Source organism: Papilio machaon, chromosome 19 (assembly GCF_912999745.1).
Source record: "Papilio machaon chromosome 19, ilPapMach1.1, whole genome shotgun sequence".
Taxonomy (NCBI): domain Eukaryota; kingdom Metazoa; phylum Arthropoda; class Insecta; order Lepidoptera; family Papilionidae; genus Papilio; species Papilio machaon.
In genome coordinates this window covers 255,808-281,184 of record NC_060004.1, presented here as the reverse complement: position 1 = coordinate 281,184, position 25,377 = coordinate 255,808, and the positions used below count along the sequence as shown (strand labels likewise).

General features: G+C 36.8%; 1 protein-coding gene across 6 annotated transcripts; it reads right to left on the bottom strand.

Annotated features, from left to right (window-relative positions):
- Positions 1–1,477: 1,477 nt before the first annotated feature.
- Positions 1,478–25,132, bottom strand: LOC106716135 (TBC1 domain family member 1). Of its 6 annotated transcripts, XM_014509578.2 has the most exons (25): positions 24,914–25,132; positions 22,371–22,499; positions 22,170–22,258; positions 21,811–21,916; positions 10,916–11,100; positions 8,614–8,713; positions 8,398–8,538; positions 7,525–8,319; positions 7,237–7,438; positions 6,415–6,537; positions 6,182–6,297; positions 5,946–6,037; positions 5,647–5,788; positions 5,417–5,519; positions 5,167–5,263; positions 4,932–5,047; positions 4,693–4,848; positions 4,436–4,600; positions 4,193–4,357; positions 3,932–4,083; positions 3,760–3,858; positions 3,514–3,667; positions 3,203–3,372; positions 2,955–3,101; positions 1,478–2,881 (listed from the first exon to the last, which is right to left on the bottom strand). In XM_014509578.2, exons 2-25 carry the CDS (start codon positions 22,488–22,490, stop codon positions 2,009–2,011), a joined length of 4,608 nt encoding a protein of 1,535 aa, XP_014365064.2. In that variant the 5' UTR covers positions 22,491–22,499; positions 24,914–25,132; the 3' UTR covers positions 1,478–2,008. The 6 variants fall into 6 exon arrangements, with proteins under 6 accessions (XP_014365064.2, XP_045538658.1, XP_014365082.2 ...); XM_045682702.1 differs by lacking the exons at positions 22,170–22,258; positions 22,371–22,499; positions 24,914–25,132 and adding an exon at positions 13,526–13,601 and having other exon boundaries at positions 21,811–21,829; XM_014509596.2 differs by lacking the exons at positions 21,811–21,916; positions 22,170–22,258; positions 22,371–22,499; positions 24,914–25,132 and adding exons at positions 13,526–13,601; positions 19,695–20,058.
- Between the last annotated feature and the right edge of the window lie 245 nt (positions 25,133–25,377).

Below are 25,377 nucleotides of genomic sequence, written 5' to 3'. Positions count from 1 at the left end.
TATAACAACTAATTGTGTATTGAAATTATAACAGAAATTAATTCAAACATATTTAACATAAAGTTCTTAAGAGACGGCGTTCTTATCAAGCGCTAGTTTCTTTTTTGTAAAAAACCTTAAAGGCAAAGTCCATCCAATGTACAAAATATCTGATCTCCTAATTTGTAGGTAATAAAACGTGGAACTGATTAGATTCATAGTGAAAATTGATATTGATGAAGTTATATTTACATTTGTTTTATTTTTATAATTGTAATATATAATTAAAGTTTTATGAATTTTTATAAAATTAAAACGAAAACTTGATGAAATACTTTCTTTCTTTTTACTGTTTTTTAACTTACATACAACAACCAAAAATAGGACAAAATGAATATATTTGTCATGTTTAGGAAAATAATCTACACATAGTGCAAATAAAACTAATATTTTATGTATTCATTAAATATTTATTAATCACAACATACAGTATCATTGCACAAGTACTGCAACTGAAAAATGGCTATATTCTCTTGTACTGTGTAATAATTTTGAGCAATAATTTCTGTCAATATCTTATTTAGGTAAACAAAATATAATTCCAAAAGAGGAATACAATGTTGGAACATATTTTCTGTTTACAAGAACACTAATATTGTGTAAAGATAGTACTCACTCATATTTAACTAAAGTTTCACGATCGTAACAGATCGTTTCTATGTCGTTTCTTAGTCTACAAATACCTTTCAATTTAAAACGTAAAATTATAAATATATCTGCGATTTAATTTACAACTATTTTGGACGAACGAACATCATCTACTGCAGGCATTCAACAAACAATTTTGATCTTATCTATTGACACGGAATATACAAGATGGCGGATGTGTCTGCATTTTTTTTCCCGCCAAATTTGACAGCAATAATAAACTATGGATAATAATGTAAATAAACATGTATTTTATAATTATTTCTTTTTAATCTATGTATAGACATAAAATAATTGAAAATATATTTTAATCTCTAATATAATTAACATAAAAAGAAGTTCGAAATTTTTACCACACGGTATATTTCGTATCTACATTATACTAGACTATTTCGTGTGTGTGTGTGAACTAGGCACGTGGATTTTTAATAAGATAAGTTCAAATTAGAAATCATATTTGAGATTTTCCAACTAAGACTGTTTCGTAAATTCGCATACCTTTATGTCACTTTCGGACACATTTCATCTCAAACTTACAAAAAAAGTAAATAAAACCAGCACGTCTATGTAAGTTTTAACATACATAAATACTAGTGCCAATTTATTGTGGTGTTTTGGTATTTAAATATTACATTTAACCTTAAATATATTGTAATTATTATATCCACATCCATATTTAAACGTTCCACATTATTTTCCTTCAATAAATTGTAAAATAAAGTGAACTAACTGGTCATAATAAAATTAACTTTTTTTAGACTTCAAAGTTATTTCGCTATTTGTTTATAATCTATATTCTAAATTATTTCACACAATCGTGTAACATTAAGGCGAACTATACAAGCTATATTTGCTAAGCTCATAATATCATCTCTAAATAACTCTAACTTGCACAATATTCATGGCTTTCGTAAACTCTTTGGTATTTTGCTTCAGCTAAGACATTTTTAATTTTTTCTATATTATATCACTAATGCTATGTTTTATTCGTATATTTTCTAATCAAAATTGGAAGCTTTCCGGCAGTACAAGGTTATGAAGTTTCGAATATTTGAGCACATCCTACATATGTAAGATAGTTTTACAATGTGTAGGCGAATTAAACAGGTCGAGTTTATTGTAAACGTTACTACTTTAAGCTCTATTAACCTTATTATATTTTATTTCACTAAACAAAACATATAACATTGATGTTGAATAGTTTTCAGATCTTGCATCTTCAGCAATACTTATGTCTATAATCTAGCGGATATTTTATGTTGAAGTTCATTTCTTTCTCACAATCTGTCTTCTCTTGGTGTACCGGCAGGGTAATTATGTCCTAGAGTGCGCGGTTGTGAGGACGCAGAGGACGGATCTGCTTCAGCTTGGTGGACTGACCGTCGAACTTGATGTCGACGTCGCAGTCGCTGAGCGGGTGGGAGATGATAGAGGACACCTCCTCCTTCCTCTCCGCCTCGCCCGGGCTCAGCGGCGTCACGAACCCGCTGTCGTTTTTCGACTCCTGCGTCTTCGTGTTGGGTATCAAATTCAACGACATACTCTTCCTGCTCTGGAATATGTTGAGGTCGTCGAGGTACGAAGTCGGCGTCAGCTTGCGGTCCGGCTTCTTCAGGTTCTCGTCGAAGTCGTGCTTCAGCTGCTGCTCGAACAACCGCTCCTGCCGGATCTGCTCGTGCGTGTTGGCGAAGAAACCTGAGCTCTTCCTGCCGAGCTCCCGCAGAGACTCGGACAAGTGCTCCGAGCGGAACTGCTGCTGCGTCTCCGGCTTCTCGTCCAGGACCTTCATCGCGTAGTTTTTGGGCGCGATCAGGCCCGAGTGTATGGACTGAGATTTCTTCATCATAAAGTGTCTCCTGTCGGCGTCGGGGGAAGATTTATTACTTTCCCTGTTCACTGCGTTCATCACCTCCTCCTTGGATGTCTTGGAGAAGAGGTTGGGTGCGCTGGCGCCCGTTTTGAAATTCCTCTTGGGGTCGTCGTCCTCCTCGCTGGCGAACTTGTTGGAGAATATCTTGGAGCCGAAGGAGAGCTTCTTGGCGTAGGGCTGGATGACGCGGCGCACGTCGGGCGGCAGGTCACGCTGCACGGCCAGGTGCCGACTCAGCAGGGCCAACTGCTGCTCCAGCGCCTTGTTCTGCTGCTCGAGCCGCGCCTGCGTCTTCTGATAGTTGTCGATGGCGTCCATCGCCGACTGCAATTAAAGTAATAAGTTTGATATGTATGTGTCAGTAAGTGTGTGTATGTGTACTGTAGTAAGTACTGACGTCCAGCTCGCTGGTCATGCGCTGGTTGTCTGCGGCGAGGCGCTGGTTGTCGCTGGAGAGGGCGGCAAGGCGAGGCATCTCCTCACTGAGCACGGCGTACTCCACCGCGTACTCGCTCAGCTGCCGGCCGATGTCCAGGCTCGCCACCTGCACACCGTCACACCGACACACCGGTTGATATCATGTCAATCCATCTCAGACCAGTTCTTCAGTATTATATCAGAAGCCTGTGAGAGGTCGTTGCTCACCTTCTTCATGACCTTTTCGTAGATGTTGTTGTCCATGTCGGGCAGCTTGTGTTTGAGATACTCGGCGGCCTCCTCGCAGCTGGTGCACATCAGCAGGCCGTCGCGGTGCGCCCACAGCAGCGCCAGCGACACAGAGAACACCACGTCCAGAGACTCCAGGAAGATCAGATCTGAACATATACAACGTCTATACTGGATGTGCGAACTTCGTACTAGACACAGACACCTGGTGGGAGTAATCGAACTGAGAACTGAATAATTTTTCTTGGTGCCATAGCATATGGAAGTGGAACTGTAAGTGGTGTACCGACCGAAGACCCTGACGACGAAGCCGAGCGGGAACTGGCTGGTGAAGAGGGTGAGCATCCAGGGCGCGGCGTAGAGCGCGGGCGCCACGTCCAGCGCCGCCAGCCGCGCCCACAGCTCCGGCTCCTCGTCGCGCACCAGCCGCGACAGCTGGTACAGCTGGAACACATGTGTACATTGCGCGTTAGGTGTCATCACAACAACACCACTCACACGCGATAGAGCAGTGTCGTGACATATACAGCTGTTACCTGGACCTGCAGCGCGCTCATGTCGGGCAGGTACTGCTTGCGCAGCCCGCGCCGGAACATCAGGTGTCGCAGCAGCGCGAACGCCTCCGCCTCCTCCATCTGACATCACACACATACACATACGTTAAAAATTGTTCCATGTATGTATGAGTATGTATGTATAGAGACGTACGTGCAGCAGCAGCACGCCGGCGACGAAGCTGAGGCCCTGGCAGTAGCCGACCTCGGGATCGAGCAGCGAGTACGCCTTCAGAATGTTGTAAAGTGCCAGCTGGCCCGGACCCAGCGCCGCCGCGAAGTACCCGTGCTTAGGGAACGTGCGACCTGGACCACAATAGTAAAAATTTCGTATGCAGCAAGTTCAGTTGACTGGACGGCCTCATAACTCTATTCTTTTACTGAATTGAACAGTCATACAACATGTGAGGTGTACCGAGGTCGATGAGTATGGCGTGCTGGTGCTTGGTGAGCGAGGCGAGCAGTGCGCGGTACGGCGTGTGGTAGCGCGGACAGGCGCGCACGTCCGCCGGCGGCAGACGCAGACTGGCCTGCTCCGCCAGGAAGTACCACACCGCGCCCCGCGACACCCGCGGCACTCCTGCGACACAACACTCATGTGTTCAGATAAACGTCCTGGACTATAGAGGGCGCATTGAGCAGTGTAAGTTGTCAGTACCTCTGCGCACGGCCTGCGTGAGCATGTGCCTGTCGACGCGCGGCGCGGGCTGCGAGCGGTCGCGCGCCAGCAGAGAGTCCCACATCTGCACCACGCCGCCGTCGCTCGCACCCAGCTCCGCGTACTCCAGCTTGATGCGGCGCACTGCCGACGACTCCTCGCTCTCTGTATGTCATTAAATTATATTAAAACGGGTGAGACAGAGATGAACAATAACATTCTTAATAATAAATAAGTATGCGTTGCTTAATAATTACCTTTGAGCCTGGCGTTCTCCTTCTCCATGCGCACGAGCAGTATGGTCTGGTCGATGGCCATGCGCCACAGCTGGCGCAGCTGGTCGCGACTGCGCCGTCGACCCGGGCGCCCCGCGCCCCCTGCACGCCCCAGCAGCGCGCCTGGTGTCAGCTCATCTGGTGCAGCAGAGAAGTACAACAGGGAAGATAAGTCTTAAGAAACGTTTTATTTTATGTCCAATTCTCCAACTCGGTCCAACCTTCATGTGTGTCATGTGCCTGCGTGGCCTTCTCGTAGATGGCCTGTCGCCACGTGGCATCAGACTCGCTGCCGGGCTCCGTGTTAGCTGGTCGCGAATCGCTCACTTTGAGGAAGCTGACCCAAAGATATTAGTTGATGTTAGACGCCAAAAATAATCGGCTTTAACAGATTTTAATCATTCTAAGAGTAATAAACCAAGGACATATAAGACTTCAGTATAGTAGCTGACTTACATATCCATCATGGGGGAGTTGACAGGCGTGGTGTCATCCCTCAACTCCTCCGGTTCCTCCTCCAGTGGTGGAGGAATCACGGGAGATCCCGTTGGATCTAGTGAAATGAATGTATAGTTACAACTAGAAAATTATTAAAGAAACTTTAACATTCTAAAAAGTAAAATCGTCTTCGGAATTAAAAGACAGATTCAATGTAAAACAGTACTTAGTTACAACAAGTGTATAGTGGGTACAATGTTGTCTGTACCTCTGTCAGCGGTGTGTACGGCGGGCGACAAAGACTTGGCCCTGAGGTCTGGCGGCTGCAGATCACCGCCCCCAGCCTCCGAACTCGTCTCCAGCACCGCTTCCTAATCATTTTTCAAATATAACCAGATAAATAATAAATGTTGTTGTGAACAACTACGTTGATTGTCTTTTAGAGTACTTGAACTGTATAATTATTTATTCTCTCTTTGTATTATTCTTTCTTTTTACCTTCTTAGTCGGCGCGACCACCAGGCTGCTGTCGTCTCTGCTCGCCTTCCTCTTCAGCAAGTGGTCGAAGCCGCTGGAGAGGGAGCGCTTGGCCTTCATGAATATCGTGCTGCCGCCCAAGTACTGGTTGAGGAACTCCGATCTATAAGGAAAGTCATACGCTGAATATAAAATAAACTGACAAAAAGTCGTTACATATTCACTAAGCAAATATACAAATAAAAGAGTTGACATTTAAGTTGTTACCGTGTGCTGTATCTGTATCTAGAGAAGAGAGTGAGAGTGAGAGTGATGTGTACCTGTTCTCTGCGGTGTCGTGCACATGGCGCTGCTGCTTGGCCTCGCAGTGCGCGCGCAACAACATCATCAGGAAGCCGTTGTGCTCGCTCACCTACAATGTTAACTTACATGTGGTACCTTTCAACTAGAAGGATGAAAGAATGAGTAAGCAGTTTAAGCAGCACCTTAGTGTACATTTATCATACATCAAAAGACCCCGAGCGCAGAATTTCCTATAAATTAATGTGTGTCTGACCTCGTACATGTGGTTGGTGCCGCCCTGGTACTTGGTGACGATCAGCTCCTGCTCCTCCTCCGGCAGCTGCTCGATGCGCCGCAAGATGAACGCGTGCGTCTTCTTCTCGTTCATGCCTAACAGTATACTAACTTTGTAACAAACTTTTGGATTAAGTGTAAAGCCAATTGCTGTAGCTAATTTTAGTTTTTAAACGGTTAAATTGTAAGTAGGCAGGTAAAAGATGACATTACCTTCGATGTCATGACAGAGGCGGTGGTACCACAGCAGCGGGCAATGCTCGCACGTCATGTTGGACGACTTCTCCCGAGACTTCTTCAGCAGCTCCGCGTGCGCCACGAACGCCTGTCTTATTGCTGTTACACAAAACAAATACTTGTTTTTATGTATTTTAAATAGTTGGGTTTTGCGTAGAACATATATATTTATTTTTATAAAAACGAGTATATCTTAAATTGAGGACGATTGTATAAAATTTACGTCATATTTACAAATAAAATTACGAGCGAAAAATTACAGCCGTTACCAGAAATTTTTGTATAAAAATTGTAAGTGATGTGAATAAAACACCCAAAAATAATTCACATAGATAAAAAAAATATATAGAAGAGATGAAAAATATTTAAAAATATTCCTATAATGCGTCACAACACGAATATAACACTTGATTGAAATGAGATGAAGTCGCGATGTACTGAGAGGTAATTAACAATGCTGATTGTCAATTGACTTCAGAGCGACTAGTATAGAAAAATTATAGTCCTAGTTACGACGCAGTTTGTGATTTATCTTTTCAAGATTATATAACATTTAAAAAAAATAACAGCGATCATATAAGTATTGCTTTAGATTCGCTAAATCGATAGATCTTTTCACCTTTCTGAGGTAATATAATTTTATGATTGACATTTTCGTTAATTCTGCAAAAAAGGAAACATTCCTCACATCTAGGTTGCGTATCAAAAATGAGATGTCATCTCCCTGTTCTTCCCCTTTATATCAGAACAAGGTGTCTGAGAGGTGACTGAAAAAGAATCAGAGGTAAGTGATGTCACCATTGACAACTTCGGTGGCGATGGAGTCGCTCTCGCACTTGAAGACGTAGCAGGCGAAGGTGTCGCCGGCGTCGCGACACACGAAGCCGAAGTGGTCGGTGCTGGCGCGGCCCAGCACGCAGCTGGCCACGTGCGCGAACGCGCGCTGCAGCAGCACCTGCTTGCGGTCCGGACTGATCAGCCGCAGCTCAGACCTGCCCACCTGCACGTGCAGCACTTGTGTATAACGCAACGCATCACGTGGAAAAACCGCAACGAATATTGATTGAGAAATCAATTAAGCATTACCTGGAAAAGCATAGTTCTGTTTTGTTCTCCAATTAAATGAGCTAGAGGTGTCTTCAAATTCAATGTTCCTATGGAAGCAGATCTGTCTCTTAGAAACTGTTTGTTCTCCGGCATTGCTCCGATCTTATCATTATTCCTTTCAAGTTTCAATTGTAAAGGTTTTTGGGTTTTAGAATCGTCTGATGTTGGACTGCCTGAAATGTTGTCTTTAGATTTGGTATCTATATCATTTTTAATCACAGGTGTAGCATTTTTTATTGGTATGTTGAGTAAAGGATCTTTTACGTCTATACTTTTTGTATCATCGGTTCCTTCACAGATCTCTTTGCGAAACGGATTAGTGTCTCTGACAACATTGTCAAGTGTATCCGTATTTGAATTTATAAAATTCGTTTGACAAAATTGCGTTATCGATGACGCAGTTTCGGATATCACTGATTGTATTTCTTCAGTCTTTTCCTCGTCTTCTGTCACTGTACCCAAATTTGTGGGTACGTTTAGTACCAACACGGTTGGTTCCAAAGGCGTTTGACTAGTTTTTCGTATTTGAGTATTTTTCTCAACCCTTTCCTTACTAAACGTATCGAATTCTTTGTCTACTTCGTTGCTTTCGCTTTTAACGAGTTGTTTAGTCTGTTGTATATTTTCGACGCTTTTCCAAGCATGGTTTTTGTCAGGTTCGAGCGGTGTTGTGCTCGTGATCAGATTACTATTCCTGTTATGTACATTTTCACTGACTGCATCAGATTTCGTATCGTCTTTTAAGTTTTCTGATGAATTGCTGTAGAGTGAAGTCTGTTAATCAAAATAAACAAGATTATTAAATGATCGCCAATATAAGTCAGTTTTCATCAACATATACGGTATACTTACACCGGTAGAAGATATAAGACTGTGCCGCCTCTGGTTCTTGATTTTCTCCGCCTCGTGTTGAGCAAACTTGTGAAGGGCGTCATCTATCAGAGTTTCCGGAACTTTCCTCTGTGATATTCTTACTTTGCCGATATAAAGAACCTACAAGCATCCGATTACATTAGATATGGGATATTTTAACAACCTCTTTTTACGAAAAATATGAATTACTTTTACCTCAAAGAAATGTGAGTCAGATGGTGAGAGATCAGCGCATAAGGAAGTGAGAGCAGAAGCGTTACTGACACTCCGGACTAATCCTGATGAGTCGTTTGTTCTGGAACAATATTACATAGTACAAACCATATACTTTGTTTGTGACCCTATCGATATTCTCGGTACAGACAATAGAAAAAGATAAATATCGACGCTGGAAAGCGTAAACGCTGTAACCCCGAAAGTATGAACTTTACAGGAGAGCCAAAAAATGATAACTCGTGAGCTGATACGTCTACAAGCGTGCGGTATTTAGCAATGTTGTGTAGTTTGTGCTAACCTATAATAAAATCATTATCATTTGATAATGGTTGAAATTATTAACGTGTGAAAAACATATTCGCGATTTCAAGGGTTACAGCGTTTATGCTTTCCAGCGTCGATATGGTAAAAGAATTCTTGTGCAAAAACCAACCAGTTAAAAATCATACTATGTAACGACGATAATGACCATAAGCAATAAATAAGAAACAAATGATTTTCGTACAATATTTTATTTTATTTTATTTAATATGTGCGATTGACGTAGAATTTATTTTTGTTCCATCTTACGTATTAACTATGGTAGTTCATTGGCACGGAGAGTGACAACTTGGCAAGTTTACACTCACCTCAGTCACGTACTGTGATGAAACATTGGAACAGGATTGTGTAAAGCTAATGTGTAACCATCTCTCAAACCATTAACAATCTGTTCATTAAAATGCAATTAAAGTCAAGTCACCAATTCTACAGTATCATTTCCTAGAGTATCCGGCATTCTATTTGGCATGTCGGGAACAAACTTACTTCTTTGCTCAAAGTGCCACATCAAACGCCGGCAACTATATTTACATATTATGTTCCTTCTATTTCTAACAAACATAAAGTACGACTATAATTATTTTGGAACGTTATAACGTTATTTCAGTCAAACATCCCGGTAGAATTCCATACACTTCCTTATATTTAGCAATAGTAGTTTATCTACTCTAAATAACGTACTCGTAGTTTTGGATTGCAGCCAGTAACTTGTCATTGAAGTGCCGCACGAATCTTGTAAACTAGGAATTTGAGGAAAATATGCATTTTATAATGTTGATTACAATTTTGGTTAATTTAAAATTATTGTATTGAATGAAAATGATATCCAAATATGTAGGTGTTTTAGTGGCACATTCATTTTTATTGGGTTTATGAAGAAAGAAGATAATCAACAATTTTAGTCGATTATTTTGATCCATAGATAGATCAAAATAATCGACTAAAATTCGATAATCGATAGAAAGTCGGTGGCTCAGGGGTTAAGCACTTGACTTGCAATCTGCTGGTCCTTGGTTCAAATTCCGCCATGTACCAATGTGTTTTTCGAATTTCGATTTATATATGTAAATTTATCCGACGTTCTTACGGTGAAGGAAAACATCGTGATCCTGCACATATCTAAGAAGAAATTCAAAGATATGTGTGAAGTCAACCAAACCGCATTTGGCCAGCGTGGTTGACTATGGCCTAGACACCCCTAACATAGGATAGGGTAGGCTCCGAGCCCCTCGGTGGGGACATATAGTGAGCTGATAATGATGATGATTTTCATCCAAGGTATAAAACCAAAAAAACCGTCGCTTATTCAAATCACCTTAACATTCAACAAAAAAGAAACAATACATTTGGTAATTAATATGACGTGGTGTAACAAGGGCACTGCCGTAACCTCAGCACATGTTGGCAATCGACAAAGGGAAATCCCGACATTGAAATAAAGCCAAGCTTCTTTCAAAACTACTGACTTTTCTGTATCGCATGTATACTGAACAATTATGTACCTACTAACTAGTTTACGCAGCTATAATTAAGGCCCACTATAATAATAATAAAAACTTGAGAGGTGTCAAGGGACACCCGGATGGAACGAAGTTCCTTTCGATTAATTAGTGCAGGAACCAATGTTTATTCTATGAATAAAAAACTTAAGTCTTCACAAGAAGTACATTTTATTTCTATGAATTTTCGTTATATATTGTCACGTCGTTGCCATGGTGAAGTAGCGCTCATTCGTCGTTAACATACTTACTATAGCAAAAAGTGTCGTGACAACTTTTCGTAAGAATTTTTTCCGTCTAGCCCCCTTTCACAACGCGCGATAAGGAACTTCGTTCCAATAATATGGACTTAAAGCTAGAATGGTAGGAAGACATACTACAAGTTTCCTTTGGGTGTGAACCTGATGGTCACTTACCCTGGTATGGTCACTAGTGTTAATAGAGTGGTACAAATAACTTACAAGTTAGAATTACAGTTGCCAGGTAGTGATATGGCGGGGCTGGTCCAGGGTAGTTGGTCGGAACCGTTGGTCTGTTGGAAGCCGATGTTGCGGGTCACGGCGCCGCTGCTCAGCGAGCCCGTCGACCCCCTGGGGCTGGCGGCCCCCGGGGACGGCTCCCGCATCTGGCTGAACAGGTCTGTCACCTGTAGAGTACAATGTTTACATGTTTTATTGTACATTTACTACAAAAGGGGATGATTGAAACAACAGACATCCTACATGTTAGAATGCAACTTTAATGTACAATCTCAAAACGAATATTGCGTAGTAGAAGCTGGGCCTTGATTACCAACTCACTGATAACATAGTAATTTACGTACAGGTTTTTTTTTCTAACAGAAGTCATCAATCATATGTTGTCTTAAACATACAAACACGTACGTCATACAATAACAATTACGTAACTCTACAATTAAAATTGTTTATTTTCTTAAACAAACTATAGTGAGATTATTAATACACTAAAATATAGATTTTTTTCAACTTTTATGGAAAGTAAAGAAAAGATAACAAATATTAAATGCCTTTTATGTAACATGGAAGAATGTCGATGCTTTTACGTTTTACAAACTGTTAACTTATATATTAATGAATAACAAGAAAGTTAGATTACTCAATTAAAAATCCACGACCCTAAACACTAACCCCTAACTAGACTATTGACGTACAAAGCACGGCCTTGAGCCACATACCGACATACAACTATAGCAAGGCATAGAGGGTATAGAACTGTTCTATACGTGTATTTAGAAATACAGAACTATATTTTAATCCAAACACTGTCATGTACATCAGACGATAGTAATTATTCTGGTGTAAAGTGTAGCATACCAAAACGTTATTCTAAAACTTTAAAACAGTTATCAAAGAATCCAGTAACATAATTATGTTATCTAGCATGTCGTGCTGTAACTCTATACAATGGTGGGCGGTGATCGAGATCATACAGTCGTGCTCATACGTGCCTGATGCATTGCTGACGTTGTCACTATCTTTATCAACGGCTAGATAACAGTTACAGTTATATGACAGTTCAGATCTAGACATTGACTCGAATGTTGTAATGAATTAAGAAGGGACTTTTCTAATTGGGCTACAAAGAAGTTCAGTTACCGAGCGGAAATTCGAAACATTTTTCGTCTTTTTTTTTAATTTATATCATCGGTGGCAAACAAATGCCACTTGACATGCGGGATGTATAATAGACTTGTTACCTAATGGTAACAAGCAGTGGATTACAGCTAGGTTTGTGTAGTCCCTTATATTGATGCATATGTTGTATGTAATTGGCTACGGATTTGCAATTAATGACTTAGCAAAATGCATAGACACCGCCTACTATAGTCTGTCCTCTGACTGCAAATAGCACACACCCGAGGGCAAGGTGATCCTCATTAATTGCATTACACCAATCCCACGACACATGCAACGCCGCGCCGGTTCGTTAACGCAGCAATTTCACACATTACCCATCTTTGAGGTTCCTTCACTAAACCTACACAAAAGGTGGGCCTTGGTGATAGTGTGAATAAACGTTTTGAAGAGTATTTGACTTAGTTTAAGACCTTTCCATTTAAATAAGATACTTATATGAAAATATATTAACAACAAACGTATATTTAATTATGACATGCATATAGTAGAAGTATGTACAATTATGTAGTAAATCCACCTGCGCAAACAACAATTGTATTCAGTAAATAGTGTAATGGCAGTGCGTGCAGTACTCTATTGCCTGGCCCTAATTGATCGGCACAATATGACAGCCTTGGATACCAATCAATGGCGTAGGGAAGGGACGCTCTTTGATTTGTGTCGATAAAAGTGTGCTATAAAACCTTATCGATATTTTTTAAAACTTCAATGTTTTTCTTAAAAGAGTGTTTAGAAAGCGAGGATTTTTGATGTACAAAAGTTATTGAATTTCACCTATTCTAATTCCTTTTAGGAAAATAATTATGATTTTCTCTCCTCGTCACATACTATGTGAATATAAAATAAATGCCTTATTTCTAAGCAAATTTTAAATACAGAAATATTAATATTTATAATGCGTTTCATTTGGCAGGACCTTGCCATTTGTCGTACTCATCTTTTTTTTCGTGTTTGGTTTCTCGAAGGTTCGCTAATGACAAACACAACCTTGATTTAAACCCATTACTGAGGTCATTAAATCCATTCGATTGGATCCGATAAAAAGACCTGACCCAAGTTATTTAGGTTTGTGTATAGTGTTAGCTCTTTTAGCATGCAAAAAAAATCAGTTACCTGTGTTTAGTTTAACACTAAATTATCGAAATAAAAACAATCTTCATCAACCTTGAACTCTAAACCTCAAGGATTTTAATGTAACACATTTTGAAATCACACGTAAAAAAGTCCACATGTAACAACAAAACTATAAAACATGCACTCAAACAACGACATAATGGTTAAATGGTATGGCTTGGGAAACTTGAGGTTGTAGGTTCTTTTAACACCTTCAAATTAAGATTAATTAGACAAAAATGTTAGTTAATAACACAATATGCAAGGACAAATCAATTTTAAAGCCACGACAACAATTACCAAATGTTTGACGTTTATAGCTGATGTATCGGAATGTGAACCGAACAGTGGCTTAGTCGGTATCATGTCTCACGATCTGTTGAAAATATAAAACAATTTTCAAATATTGTACAAGCGACAATAGAACTTGAAATACAATGAAAGGTTATCGGCCTTACCGAAATCTTAATAAATCAGGTAAAAGCAATCTTTTTAAGTAAAAATTTAAATTTAATTAAACTAGCTTTGCCTGCGACTTCACGGAAAAAATCCAGTAATCAGTGTACAATGTTACTCAGTGATAATGTAGCTTTTTAACGGCAAAAGAATTTCTGAAATCGGTCCAGTAGTTTTTGAGTTTACTCATTACATAGCAAAACTACAAATAACTTCTTTTTATTAGAATAAATTGTTCTGTTATTGTTATTATCATTGTCATATTAACGTGATTGTATAGAAACAAGTTAAGATTACCATAAATATTGTTTGGATACGTGTTAAGGAAGTCACATGTTGAGTAGAACGCGTGTTTACACCTACAGCGTTCACGTTTTCTTACACATGATCATTTGATGTGTCGACTCTCATTTATTTTATGAATCTGTATAAATTATAGGGATAATTATAGAGGCCCTTTGAACATTACCATAATAATTTATTCATTTTGCTGACGCATATTCATTAAACATCAATGCCAGTTTTAAGGTTATCCCCTTTTTTACCATGCCTTAAAGGCCAGGGGGAGGGTGGGTAACAGGGTTACGTAATTCATAGACCTGTGGCGTCCCTATCTGTCCAGTAGTGATGCAACGGATGTCTGTTTCCGTTTCCGCAAGTGCGGAAGTTCCGCGTGCTTTTCAACATCCGTTTCTGCTTCTGTTTCCGCAACTTTTATAACGGAGATAAAACGGAACTTTACGACGGCTGAGAGATCCAAATGCGCGGCGCGAGACGCGCAGTCCGTGCGCGGCCTTTCGGCACTTGTCGCATTTGTTTGTTTACGTACTATTTTGTGAATTTAAGCGCGTAATATTTTCTGCTGCTGTTTGAAACAATCAGTTTCTCTTGCTAGAGTAAACTGTCTAGTTGTTGTCCATATAAAATTTGACAACTGGCAAAATGTGACTATTTCATACTTACGAGTTATTAAATGTACTATTGAATAAGTGATAACCATGTAATATATCATCATCATTATATAGTTAGAAATATATTTTTCGTTTGTCAACACGAGTGGTTTGGCGAACTTTAATTTGTAAATAGTGTAATTTTATTTCCTGAAAATAAATAAAAAAAAACGCGTATTTAAACTTATTGCAGCGCAGTAAAAATACATACATTGAAGGCTAAAGGACACCGATAACCAATGCCTTAATAAATAAAAAAAACGAATACAAACTGTTTTTACCGAAAAAATTATTTTTGTAAATATGTTTTTTATTATTATTTACACTTCTGTTTCCGCATCCGTTTCCGTTTCCGTTTCTGCTAAAATTTATTTTTGACATCTGTTTCCGTTTCTGGTTCCGGTAAGACACTTCCGTTGCATCACTACTGTCCAGTGTCCTGGGCGGTCGATCACCCGCGCTCTACCCTAACGTCTTTGAGTTTACTGTGAGAGAAAGCTTACAGTAATGAACACTAAAATTACAGCCTAGGACATAGGAGTACATATGCACTCGTCCCCCAACAAGATATTGAATGTGAAAGCTTTACTTGAACTATAAAGGCTAAGGTAAAAGGTCTCTACTTCCGCAGGCTTTTACCTTACACTCAGGTATAGCATCGTTCAGTTCAGTTTACATGGTATGTATTTATTTTTTTAATGCATACATTTTGAATAGAGGAATAATAGAAATTGGTATATTAAATAAAATACTATCAGGTAAAACAAACTTGAAATTTCATAAGCATATGACACAAGATACAATGGTTCAGTCGTTTTCACGGTATTTATACCTACCATTGTTCTATTACTATTATAATATTTATTGATGAACAGCTATTAACAACAGATGTATCGATAGGTTTCCATAGATGTAGCATTATTTCTGTCATCCAATAGTTCCGCCGGAATGGCGAAAAATAAAGAAAGAAATGAATGTACTTGATGCTGCCTTCTCTTTTCGGTTTATAATTGACAACGGATAAATGATCATGTTTTTAACATGTTGGTAATCAATTAAAATATCCTGAAGTATTTCTCCTTGTAGTTTGTTGATGATGTATGCTGTAAACCAGTTTTCATAATAAAATCTGCGACATAATTACAGACATTTGTTCCATTGTTCGATACGATATGAGTTGTTTATAATCTGCGACAATGTGTGGTGCCAGCCATGTGTTTAAATGTGGCGATAACTGGCCGTAATTGTATATTAATAATTCCTTTGCATAAATGCCTTTTTATTACAGTTAAGATTGATACTTAATTCAAAGTTAATTATGGTACATATCTAGTAAAGCAGGGAATAAGAGAACAAGGATCGCAATAGCCGGCACCGGCTTGAAGGACCAATATTTAAATGTTATTAATATAAAAAGGTGAACCGCTTTATCTCACTTAAGGCAAACGATTTTAAAGCGATTTGTCAACGGATATATATATATATATATATATATATATATATATATATATATATATATATATATATATATATATGTTAACTCGTTTTACTTGTTTTTATAAAAAGTAAAATTTTTCCACTTTATACATAGTAAAAACTGTATTCGACATTTTTACTAGTGACAAAGCTTTCAATTATTATTTAATGACGTGCTAATAATCACAAACGTAATGTTTTCAGTACCAAGATAAACCTTATTTCTTGAACCTTCTTGTGTAACATTTCAGACGTCCCATCAGATAATGCACCGCTATAAACATTATCGCTAACCAAATGAAGGTATTTAGGACGATAGTTGCGAGCTATTCACGATAATTTTGTTGTGTTAGTAAACGTAATGGCGATGAGGCTTTTTGAGGAATAAAATTAAGAGTCACATTGCGTCGTAATTATTTTTTTTTCTCTCTATTACAAATTATGTAGTGCAATCTCACTTAACGTATAGTGTAAAATAAATAGAACCTCAAATAAAGGTCCAAATGGTCAGTCTTAGCAAAGTATAAAATAAATAAATCGTTAATTTTTAGTTACTTGGCAACTTGTATCAAAACTAATATTTATTTTTGCAACGTTAATTAGTTTTATTAATACGTTTCATCATACAAACACAGAGATTTAATAATATGTGTTTTTAGAGCAAAATCCAGGAGTGCATCAAAAACAATGATATTCAGAGCATCTTGTTGTTTGTAAACACTATGTGAATCTGCAACTCTTGTACAAATACACCGTCATCTCTCTTCTTCCAAAGAGTTGGAGAGAGTTAACGATATGTTTACATGTGTATCGACAGTGTAAACTCACAACTTGAAAAGCATTTCTGGGAAATGTTTGGCCCGTATCCAACATCCGCACCAGTGTTTGTGCATCAGCTCTGTGGGCGAGGCGATTGATTCAGTTTTACGTAACGTTCACTCGGCAGCCGCATGCCCACCCTCATCCCGTGTTATGAGATGTCTGCTCATCTTACAACCATTGTCTCACAACAACACGATTTGTTATTGATAATGTTACGTGTTGTTAGGAACTGCCAGTAACCTGTTTAGAAACTTGTGTAAATAACTTTTACTGTCAAAGAGCGTATTAATGGCAGTAGTGGTGCTCTATATGTCATGTTATAGCAGTTATTCTTCCTAATTCCACAATCAATGAAATTAACAGAAATCTAACCATAGGATATAAAGCTCCTTTTCTATATGTCAATAGGACATTCGTATCAAAAGCCAGCAATAGACAATCAACCACAATTCAGTATCAGAAATGTTTACTTCCAAAAAGAAAAACGCCTAACAGCCAATTAATATGACAACCTGGCAACTAGTAGCGCTGGCTCACGCAGCACTCAACAAAAACAATAAGACAATCCTAGAAGAAGCATAAATAAGGCAAACACATGCGAAAACACGAGCTGGTTTCCGCAAAGGAGATTCGACTTATATCCGAAAATAATGTTCAAGTAAATATATAAATAATATTAATTTATTTTTTTATTATGTAAATATATATGTAAAATAATTACTTTATGTAGCTTTGGAATTACAACTACAGTTGTCTTACTTGATCGTGAAAAAACATACACATATTTTTTGGTGTTTTTTTCAAAAAAAAAATTTAATAATAATTGGTAAATTATATTAAAGGTTTGTTTGATATTAAGTAAACGGATCTATGTATAATCAGTTTCGAGAATTCCAACACGTATAGTATAACATCGACATTGTCAAATAATTTGTTGATTACTAGCGAGACTTCATACTAGGCTTTCTTCGAGATGTATCTGACAAAGGTGTAGGTACTACCTCAATGGTGTTCTAAACAACCTAAAACCGCAAACGGCCTCTTACTGGCTCACTCAATTTAATGATCATTTAACTGTTAGATTTCTCATATCTACACTATGGATCTTCATTAAACAACTTTGAGTACGGCTATTAATCGAAATCATCTGTTCTAATTACCATAAGACATACATACAGTTATATAACACTTGAACTCGATTCAAAAACCTTGAATATGTATTGACATTGATGAACCGGTTTCTTAATGAACCACGTTTATATATTTCTTGTTACGAGGAAAGTGGAAAATGCCATGTTAAGGGAATCAAGGCTATTCTCATCCATTGACCAACTGGAATACTAGACCCTAGCTCGATTTACTTTATATACAATGCGACGATTCTTCTACTATGCAGCAAACCTTCTTAAATATATTATTCTATACTATTATTTCTCATATTAAATTAAACATTAAACTAATTTTGTTTTCTTTTACAGCTTTTGATTTATAAGAACTGTCACGTTCGTGAGCCAATAATTCGAAACAACTTATCGACACCTCTAAACCAGGGATTCCCAAAAGGGTCGATATTGAACTTAAAGCATTGCTAATGCTTAATTGCTTAATTGCTCACTCTGTCTTCTTCTATTGACCTAACTCAGAATGAAAAATAATAATAATTGATCTTAAAAGTAGGTAATTTGGCCATGGGGGTATGTGGTAACGGTTCATTTCGGAAAAGGGTGTCACTTGTCCAAAATAGTTTGGGGATCCCTGCTCTAACTCTAAACCATAGATATACGTAATACTTTCAGATTTAAACTCCAGATGTAGTGATTCATAAAAGTTTGACATTTAATAATAAGACGATTTTCAAAATATCCTCAGTGAGCGTGACGCAATACTATACCTACCAATATAATGTAAAAATTTTCCTAATTCTGAAAAATTAAAAGAAAAACCTTTATATAAAAGGTTGTTATTTCATTATTATATTTATCTAAAACAAATTAAATCCCAGGAAATTCTTAACACAATATTGTGTTTTATTGTTGTAAAAAAATTATTAATTAGTGTTTTAAAGAAGTCACGAGTTGGTATATTGTTAAACTTTACAAAAAATTAAGAAATATACAATAAAATAACAATAGAGATTGTATTCGCAGGCACGAAATTAAAAAAAAATACTTAATTAATAGCCCATGTGTTCTTTTATACTGTGTTCAAATCTATGCCAAATTTCATCCAGATCCGTTGAGGCGTTCAGGAGATACCTTCAAACATCCATCCATCCATCCAAACATTAACATTTATAATATTAGTGAGATGTAAATAATATTGTAATGTTAATGTAACACGAGGGAAATTTAAATCTATCTATCTATTTACGATTTTCAATGTTATTATTATTATTATTATTTCGTTGTTTAATTTCTCAGAAATTGTCTTGCCAATTAGCTTTAGAGACAGTGTCTAAGGATAATGAAAATCTGTTTCTGTAAAATCTTAATAATAAAAAAGATACGTTTTTTAAATAACTTAAAAATAGCGTTATAATAAGTAAAATATGTTTAAAACACCACATCGCATTAAGATAAATATTTTTTAAATTTAAAAAATAAATGAAATTATTATCACCCACCTCAGTAGAAATCCGTTTAAATTTATAAATACGCGCACTCACGTCTTAATAAAAAATATATATTTTCAAACAGTAAAACAATATAGAATGTGTATCAATGTAGAAATGAATTATTTATGGTATAATTTCTGATTTATTATACCTAAGATTGAAAGCTTGTCTCGGATGCAAATTTGTTATTCGTAAACAATATGCACGCACTACTTCGAAGTCATTATGCCAAATGTTTGTCCACTTTTACTAATATTGCAAACGCATTCTTCATTACTTTTACTACTAAATCGTTTTCATCACAAATAAAAGTCCATACTGTTCAATATATGAAAATATAATAAGTCCATTTCACACGCGAACAATATTAGTAGAGCACCGAACCAAAATTCTAGGTTAGAAAATTGCGCGGCACGGTACACAACAGCACTCTGCGTTAGCGGCGTCCATACTGAATTTAACATCGCGTTCCACAGGCAGATCGCAAATATTATAAGGTGCCAAGTTTTGTTTTTCTTTTTTTACATATTTTTCTTTTTTTGTAAGTAAATATTCCACCAAGTTTATTTATACTGGAGGTTTACAAAAGTGTTAATTTACTATAGAAAAGTGACGAAAAGCTGTTGAGAGTCGTATTTCTGTTTAATGACTACCTATTCCGTCTTGAAATTTATGACTAAACAAAACTAATCTACTTCAGTGAATAATAGACACAAATACAAGACAATCAAATAAATATACAATATTTGTTGCCAACACACGAATTCCCCAACGTTAATATTGTAATCATAAAATCTAGAAAAAATAGGTATTTAATCAAGCCGCGAAAATAACACAGCACCACAGAAAAGAACGCAGAAAATTTTATTTTTTTTTATTTTAACAGTGTCACTGGCAATCGCGGGCACGTATAACTGAAACTGGCCGATATTCGAACATGTTCCAATTATAAAATCGCGTCAAGGTTCCGGGGCTGGCGCTATACGGAGGCAAAGATAAACAATGTGACATTGCATTGTCTTTTTTTGATGAATATTCAAATTGATGCCATAACATCCAGCCAGTGTCAGGTTGATATCCCGTAACAAAAAAAATAACAGAATATTCGTAAAAATGGCAAATAAAAATTCACTATGTCATATCAGACATACACAATAATACTTACATCTATAAGAATAGTCGAATTAAATGGAAATAAGGAATGAGAAAAAATTAACCTACCTAAATTATTTTACCCCTACAAGGTTGTAATCACAGTCTTATTAAAAATAGGCATATTTGTATCGTCAATTTAAACACTGAAATATGTTTCAGTGTTTAATAAATTCCGGAATAAATTCATAGACAATAAGATTACATTAACAGCCATTTACATGTTAAAATATACACACAAATCAGTCCTGTAACCCAGAGGGATAGGCATTTGGTGTGGCCAAATGAACCTCCGCAAACAACTTTTCAGCATTTCAGGAGACAGAACGCGACGTGTGGCAAGCCGCGACTCTTTTTTCCCGGGAATTCACATATATGTGCAGGTTGCATCACATTTTCCTTCACCGTACGAATGACGGATAAATGTACATATGTAAATCGAAAATCGAAAAACACATTGGTACATTGCGGGATTCGATCCCAGGACCTGCAGATTGCAAGTGAACCCCTGAGCCACTGACGCTCTCAAGTTGTTGGATGTTCAAATATAATTGCTCGACCACACCTCTGTTCTAGGAATATTTATTTTTAATGACGTCATGCCAATATTAACTTATTAATTACTGTGTTAAAAAGCTATTAAGAATCGGCGACACAATTTTGTATAGTAGATATTATATAATATTTTATATTAAGAGACGTCAAACAAACGAATGGGTAATTAAGAAAATTGCCTTTTAAAGAATAATTGCGTAACCTTTATCCTTTCGAGTGATAAAGTCAACTTTATAAGTAATTTAACTTTACATCTTAATATGTAAATATCATAGTTATCATTAAGATCAACAACAAAGGTATATATATAATATTAAGATTATCTTGGAGCTGCCGAGTCAAACTCGCTTAACCGGTTATCATTTACGTAAGTAAAATGTTAATAAATATATGTATACTTCATTCAAAATACATAGCTGAACAAAATTTTATTTATTATTTAACATAGTTATATAAAAAAATCTTAGAATTTTACTTGAATATTTTTTTTTTATTCAAATTTCGAGAGATGAAATTAAAGAATACAGCGAAACCATACTTATCATGTAACTGCCACTTACCTCAAGAACAGTGTTTGCTCTGAAGAGATAGCACTGCAGGAGGCCCTCCTTCTCATTTATTAGGATGTAGAACAACTCCTCAGGCCGGCCTGGAACTTGACTGGCCCTGGACACATATGCTTTAGTCGACAAAACAAAAAGTAGTACGCAGAAGGTAATTTTTGGTTTTCGGTTGCATTTCCAAGAAAGATTTTTAATCCGTTTAGTTCAAATTCAACCGTTCTAAAGATCGTAATAGCAATTCAAAAACATGATCATGTTCAGAAATTGACCAAATAGTGTCTTCATACTTCGTGCTTAAGTAATTTAAAATGTTTGGGCCGATAGGGAGTCGATGGTAAATGTTGTGAGCCTCGTACCTCAGTATATCTACCAGGCGGTGTATGATGACAGGCTCGAAGTTGCCGTTGTACGCCTTGAGACAGCTCTCCTCCACCGCCAGACTCAGCTGTAAAGTAAATAAGGTAAATTCCAGACTGAAAAACATATTGCCAAATATGACTACTTTCTTTATTTCTATGTAGAAATAATATCATCCCAGGAAACGTTGTAGAGAATACCTTATCCCTGACCCCTGTAGCCCGAATCTCCCGGAGCAGCCAGGGCAACATGGAGTTGGAGAAGCGGCGGTCCATAGCCGTATAGCCGAGGTACGTTACCGACGTCAGCTTCGTCTTCATTATTATCGTCTGCAAGAGGAAGGACAAATTTTTTACCTCATAAATGATGTCAGAACACTTAGTAGTTAGAGACAGGAAGTAGATGTAATGGAAATAAATAAATATTTGTAGTAAACCCTCAAAAGTAGTGCGACAAAAGACGGACAGACAAATTTTACTTCGCAAAAGACGTTAAATGGAGAAATAAATCTTTGAAATCGACGCTATCCAGCAAACATCTTATGTAAATAAACAGCATAGCTTTACTTAATAGTAATTTATTCACGAGCATCTTTGATGGGCTATAATATTGAACATTAATGTGGTGCCTCGCACGAAGTCGCATCACAAACAAATAATTGTTACTTGTCGCTTAGATATTAAATATGTCATTAAATTATGTAAGTATTTAACCATCAAATAACAAAGCTGTTATCTGTTCACACAACTGAATACTTCAGGTATTAGATTCACTAAATCAATTCCAAGTGCTTTTCTTTGTACCATTTTTTTGTCTGCGAGTGAGAGTGTACTGTAATTTGAACTTACTACTCTCAGCATTTTTACTGTGAGTTTCCATTCGACGATATGTTTTGTTACATTTGTTTTGCCAGGGGAAACCATATGTAAAACATAAACTTATCACTACCGTTGAGTAATTTTTAGAACATTTGTTTTTTTTTTAACTTTTTTATTTTATGTCATTTATCTTTTGATGACGCAAATGTAAATTATCGCAAATAAAAAACTCTACTCATTATTTACTCGTAGCCCTGAACTGTAGACCTACCAATAAGTATTACATTAAATTGTTACTTAGTGTCAGTTATATTAAATATTAACAGTTGTAGACGCCAGTAACAATAATATCTATTGCACGAATGGGTCGAATCACCTGCTGCAATACCATACAGGTGTCAAGTGGAAGCAATACCACAGTCTGATGAGTGTGCGTGTCGGAGGCATCATTTTAATTCGATAAACATTGAATTTTGCACTATGTTAAAAAAAACCTTATTAGTCTATTCTACTCGTAATAGATTAATACGTTTTTTTTTCTTCATCTAAGTGTGGTTTTACGTTCAGATTATTTAAATTAAATTAGTTAAAGTACAAATACAGTTTTCAATAATCACACCAGTGTACGACAGTGATGTATCCAGTTTTATATCACTAGATCAAATGAGGTTTCATATTATTTTTAAAGCTAAAGATTAATTAGGTACGTAGATATAGCCTATGTTAGACTTTCTTGTATACAACTATGAACATCGGCCTGGTCACCCAGACGCGCAGGCCGATTCTTAGACTACTTTCTTTCTTAGGGTTTATAAATGATGCTTTGGACCTTAGAGCTTTTATTTGGAACATTGGTATGTGATTTTTTTTTTGGCCTTACAGCACCTTAAGATTTCAGTGATCTATCGCCTTCAAGTACATGGTTAATAAAATTTCAAACACATATGTACTTTATTTTTAACCTCTTCTACTAACATCCTGTATTTCTCGTCTGCTACTATTGCGAAGGAAAACCAATTTAACTTAGATTAATACAGTTTTTTTGTTTAAAAATTCCATGGTAATGTAGCCATTACCATGGAATTTTTAGATTTATTAGCATCCGACCGATTAGCATCGGTGCTTCTAATTTTTTATTTTGGTCAGGTAACCCCAAGCAACGGTCCTTACATCGATTACTCACTTTGATGAAAATTTTTGTGTAAAACGTTTCATGAGCAGCCTAAATCGACTCAGCTGTAAGGGTCCCCATGTCTAGACAGATTTAATTTACATTTTATGAATTAATGATATAAATCCATATGCATTTTATATACCTGCTGCCTACGTCTGTCTATGGTGGTACTACTGTGCTTTTAGGGAGCTTTTATTTCATTGACGGACGCAAGTTAAGTTAAAACATTTTTCGTTTGTATTCATGTATGGACTATGGATATATCTATCTACTTATGACTTGTACGATTTATAATATTTAAGTATTATAAGGAAGCAGTCTTTCCTTTAAGAGTTGTAAATTTTTTTAATATTTCTAATTGTTCTAAAAAAATTACTTTTAGTACATAAAATTCCGGCATCGCTTTTTCAACAGCAGGGTATTTACAAGCAAGAGTCTATTTAAAGCTATTTAAATACAGTACTTACTACGTATTAAATATAACCACTACATGTGTTATGGAAACACGCGCAAATATTGACATGGTATTGGAGTTGATTGAAGATATTATTGTAATATCCGCTTATTGAATTATATTGCTATCAATAACGTATTGTAACTATAAATCTCACTTGTAGAACTTACAACAATTATTAATTTATTTGTTTGAAAAATCTTAGAGAAAATTTTGCAATTGACCTAAACTTTGATTTGAATGCTTATGATATACGAGATAAGTAATAACACCATCTCTCATTGATCTCAGTCTTACCTTTGATTATTGCACTTTAAATAAATTGAAGCCACAAATCACAATACTAAGCAGTTCCTAAGCAAAAAATCAATAATACACCATCTCAGTTGCATTTTCAGTTCACGCTGAGTGTTAAATGTGTGCCACAGACACTTAATTTACTTAAAGCAACAAGAGTTCACATAGTTTCTTTTATAATTTTTTGAAGGAAATAACTTATTGCACGATCAACACAGTAGACTACCCAAAGGCCAAAACCAAACTCGATGAAAACAAAATCGAAACTAGCCTTATATTTTTCCTAGTATCTGTCTCTTTCCTTTCTGCTGTAGTTTTGAATGTGAAATATTATGTCAATATTTTTTACTTTGCACTAATAGCGACATCTATGGAGTAAATTACATTTCACTTTCATACACTTGTTTAACTACATTTCTAGTCAATAGATGTCGCTGCATTCGTTTCAACAAAATATTGCTACT

Coding starts and splice junctions, on each gene's coding strand:
- LOC106716135 (XM_014509578.2), bottom strand. CDS start 22,490: ATGAAGACGAAGCTGACGTCGGTAACGTACCTCGGCTATACGGCTATG. Junction 8,539..8,613: donor CTGACTCACATTTCTTTGAG/GTAAAAGTAATT, acceptor GGATGCTTGTAG/GTTCTTTATATCGGCAAAGT. Junction 5,520..5,646: donor TGGTCGCGCCGACTAAGAAG/GTAAAAAGAAAG, acceptor AAAAATGATTAG/GAAGCGGTGCTGGAGACGAG.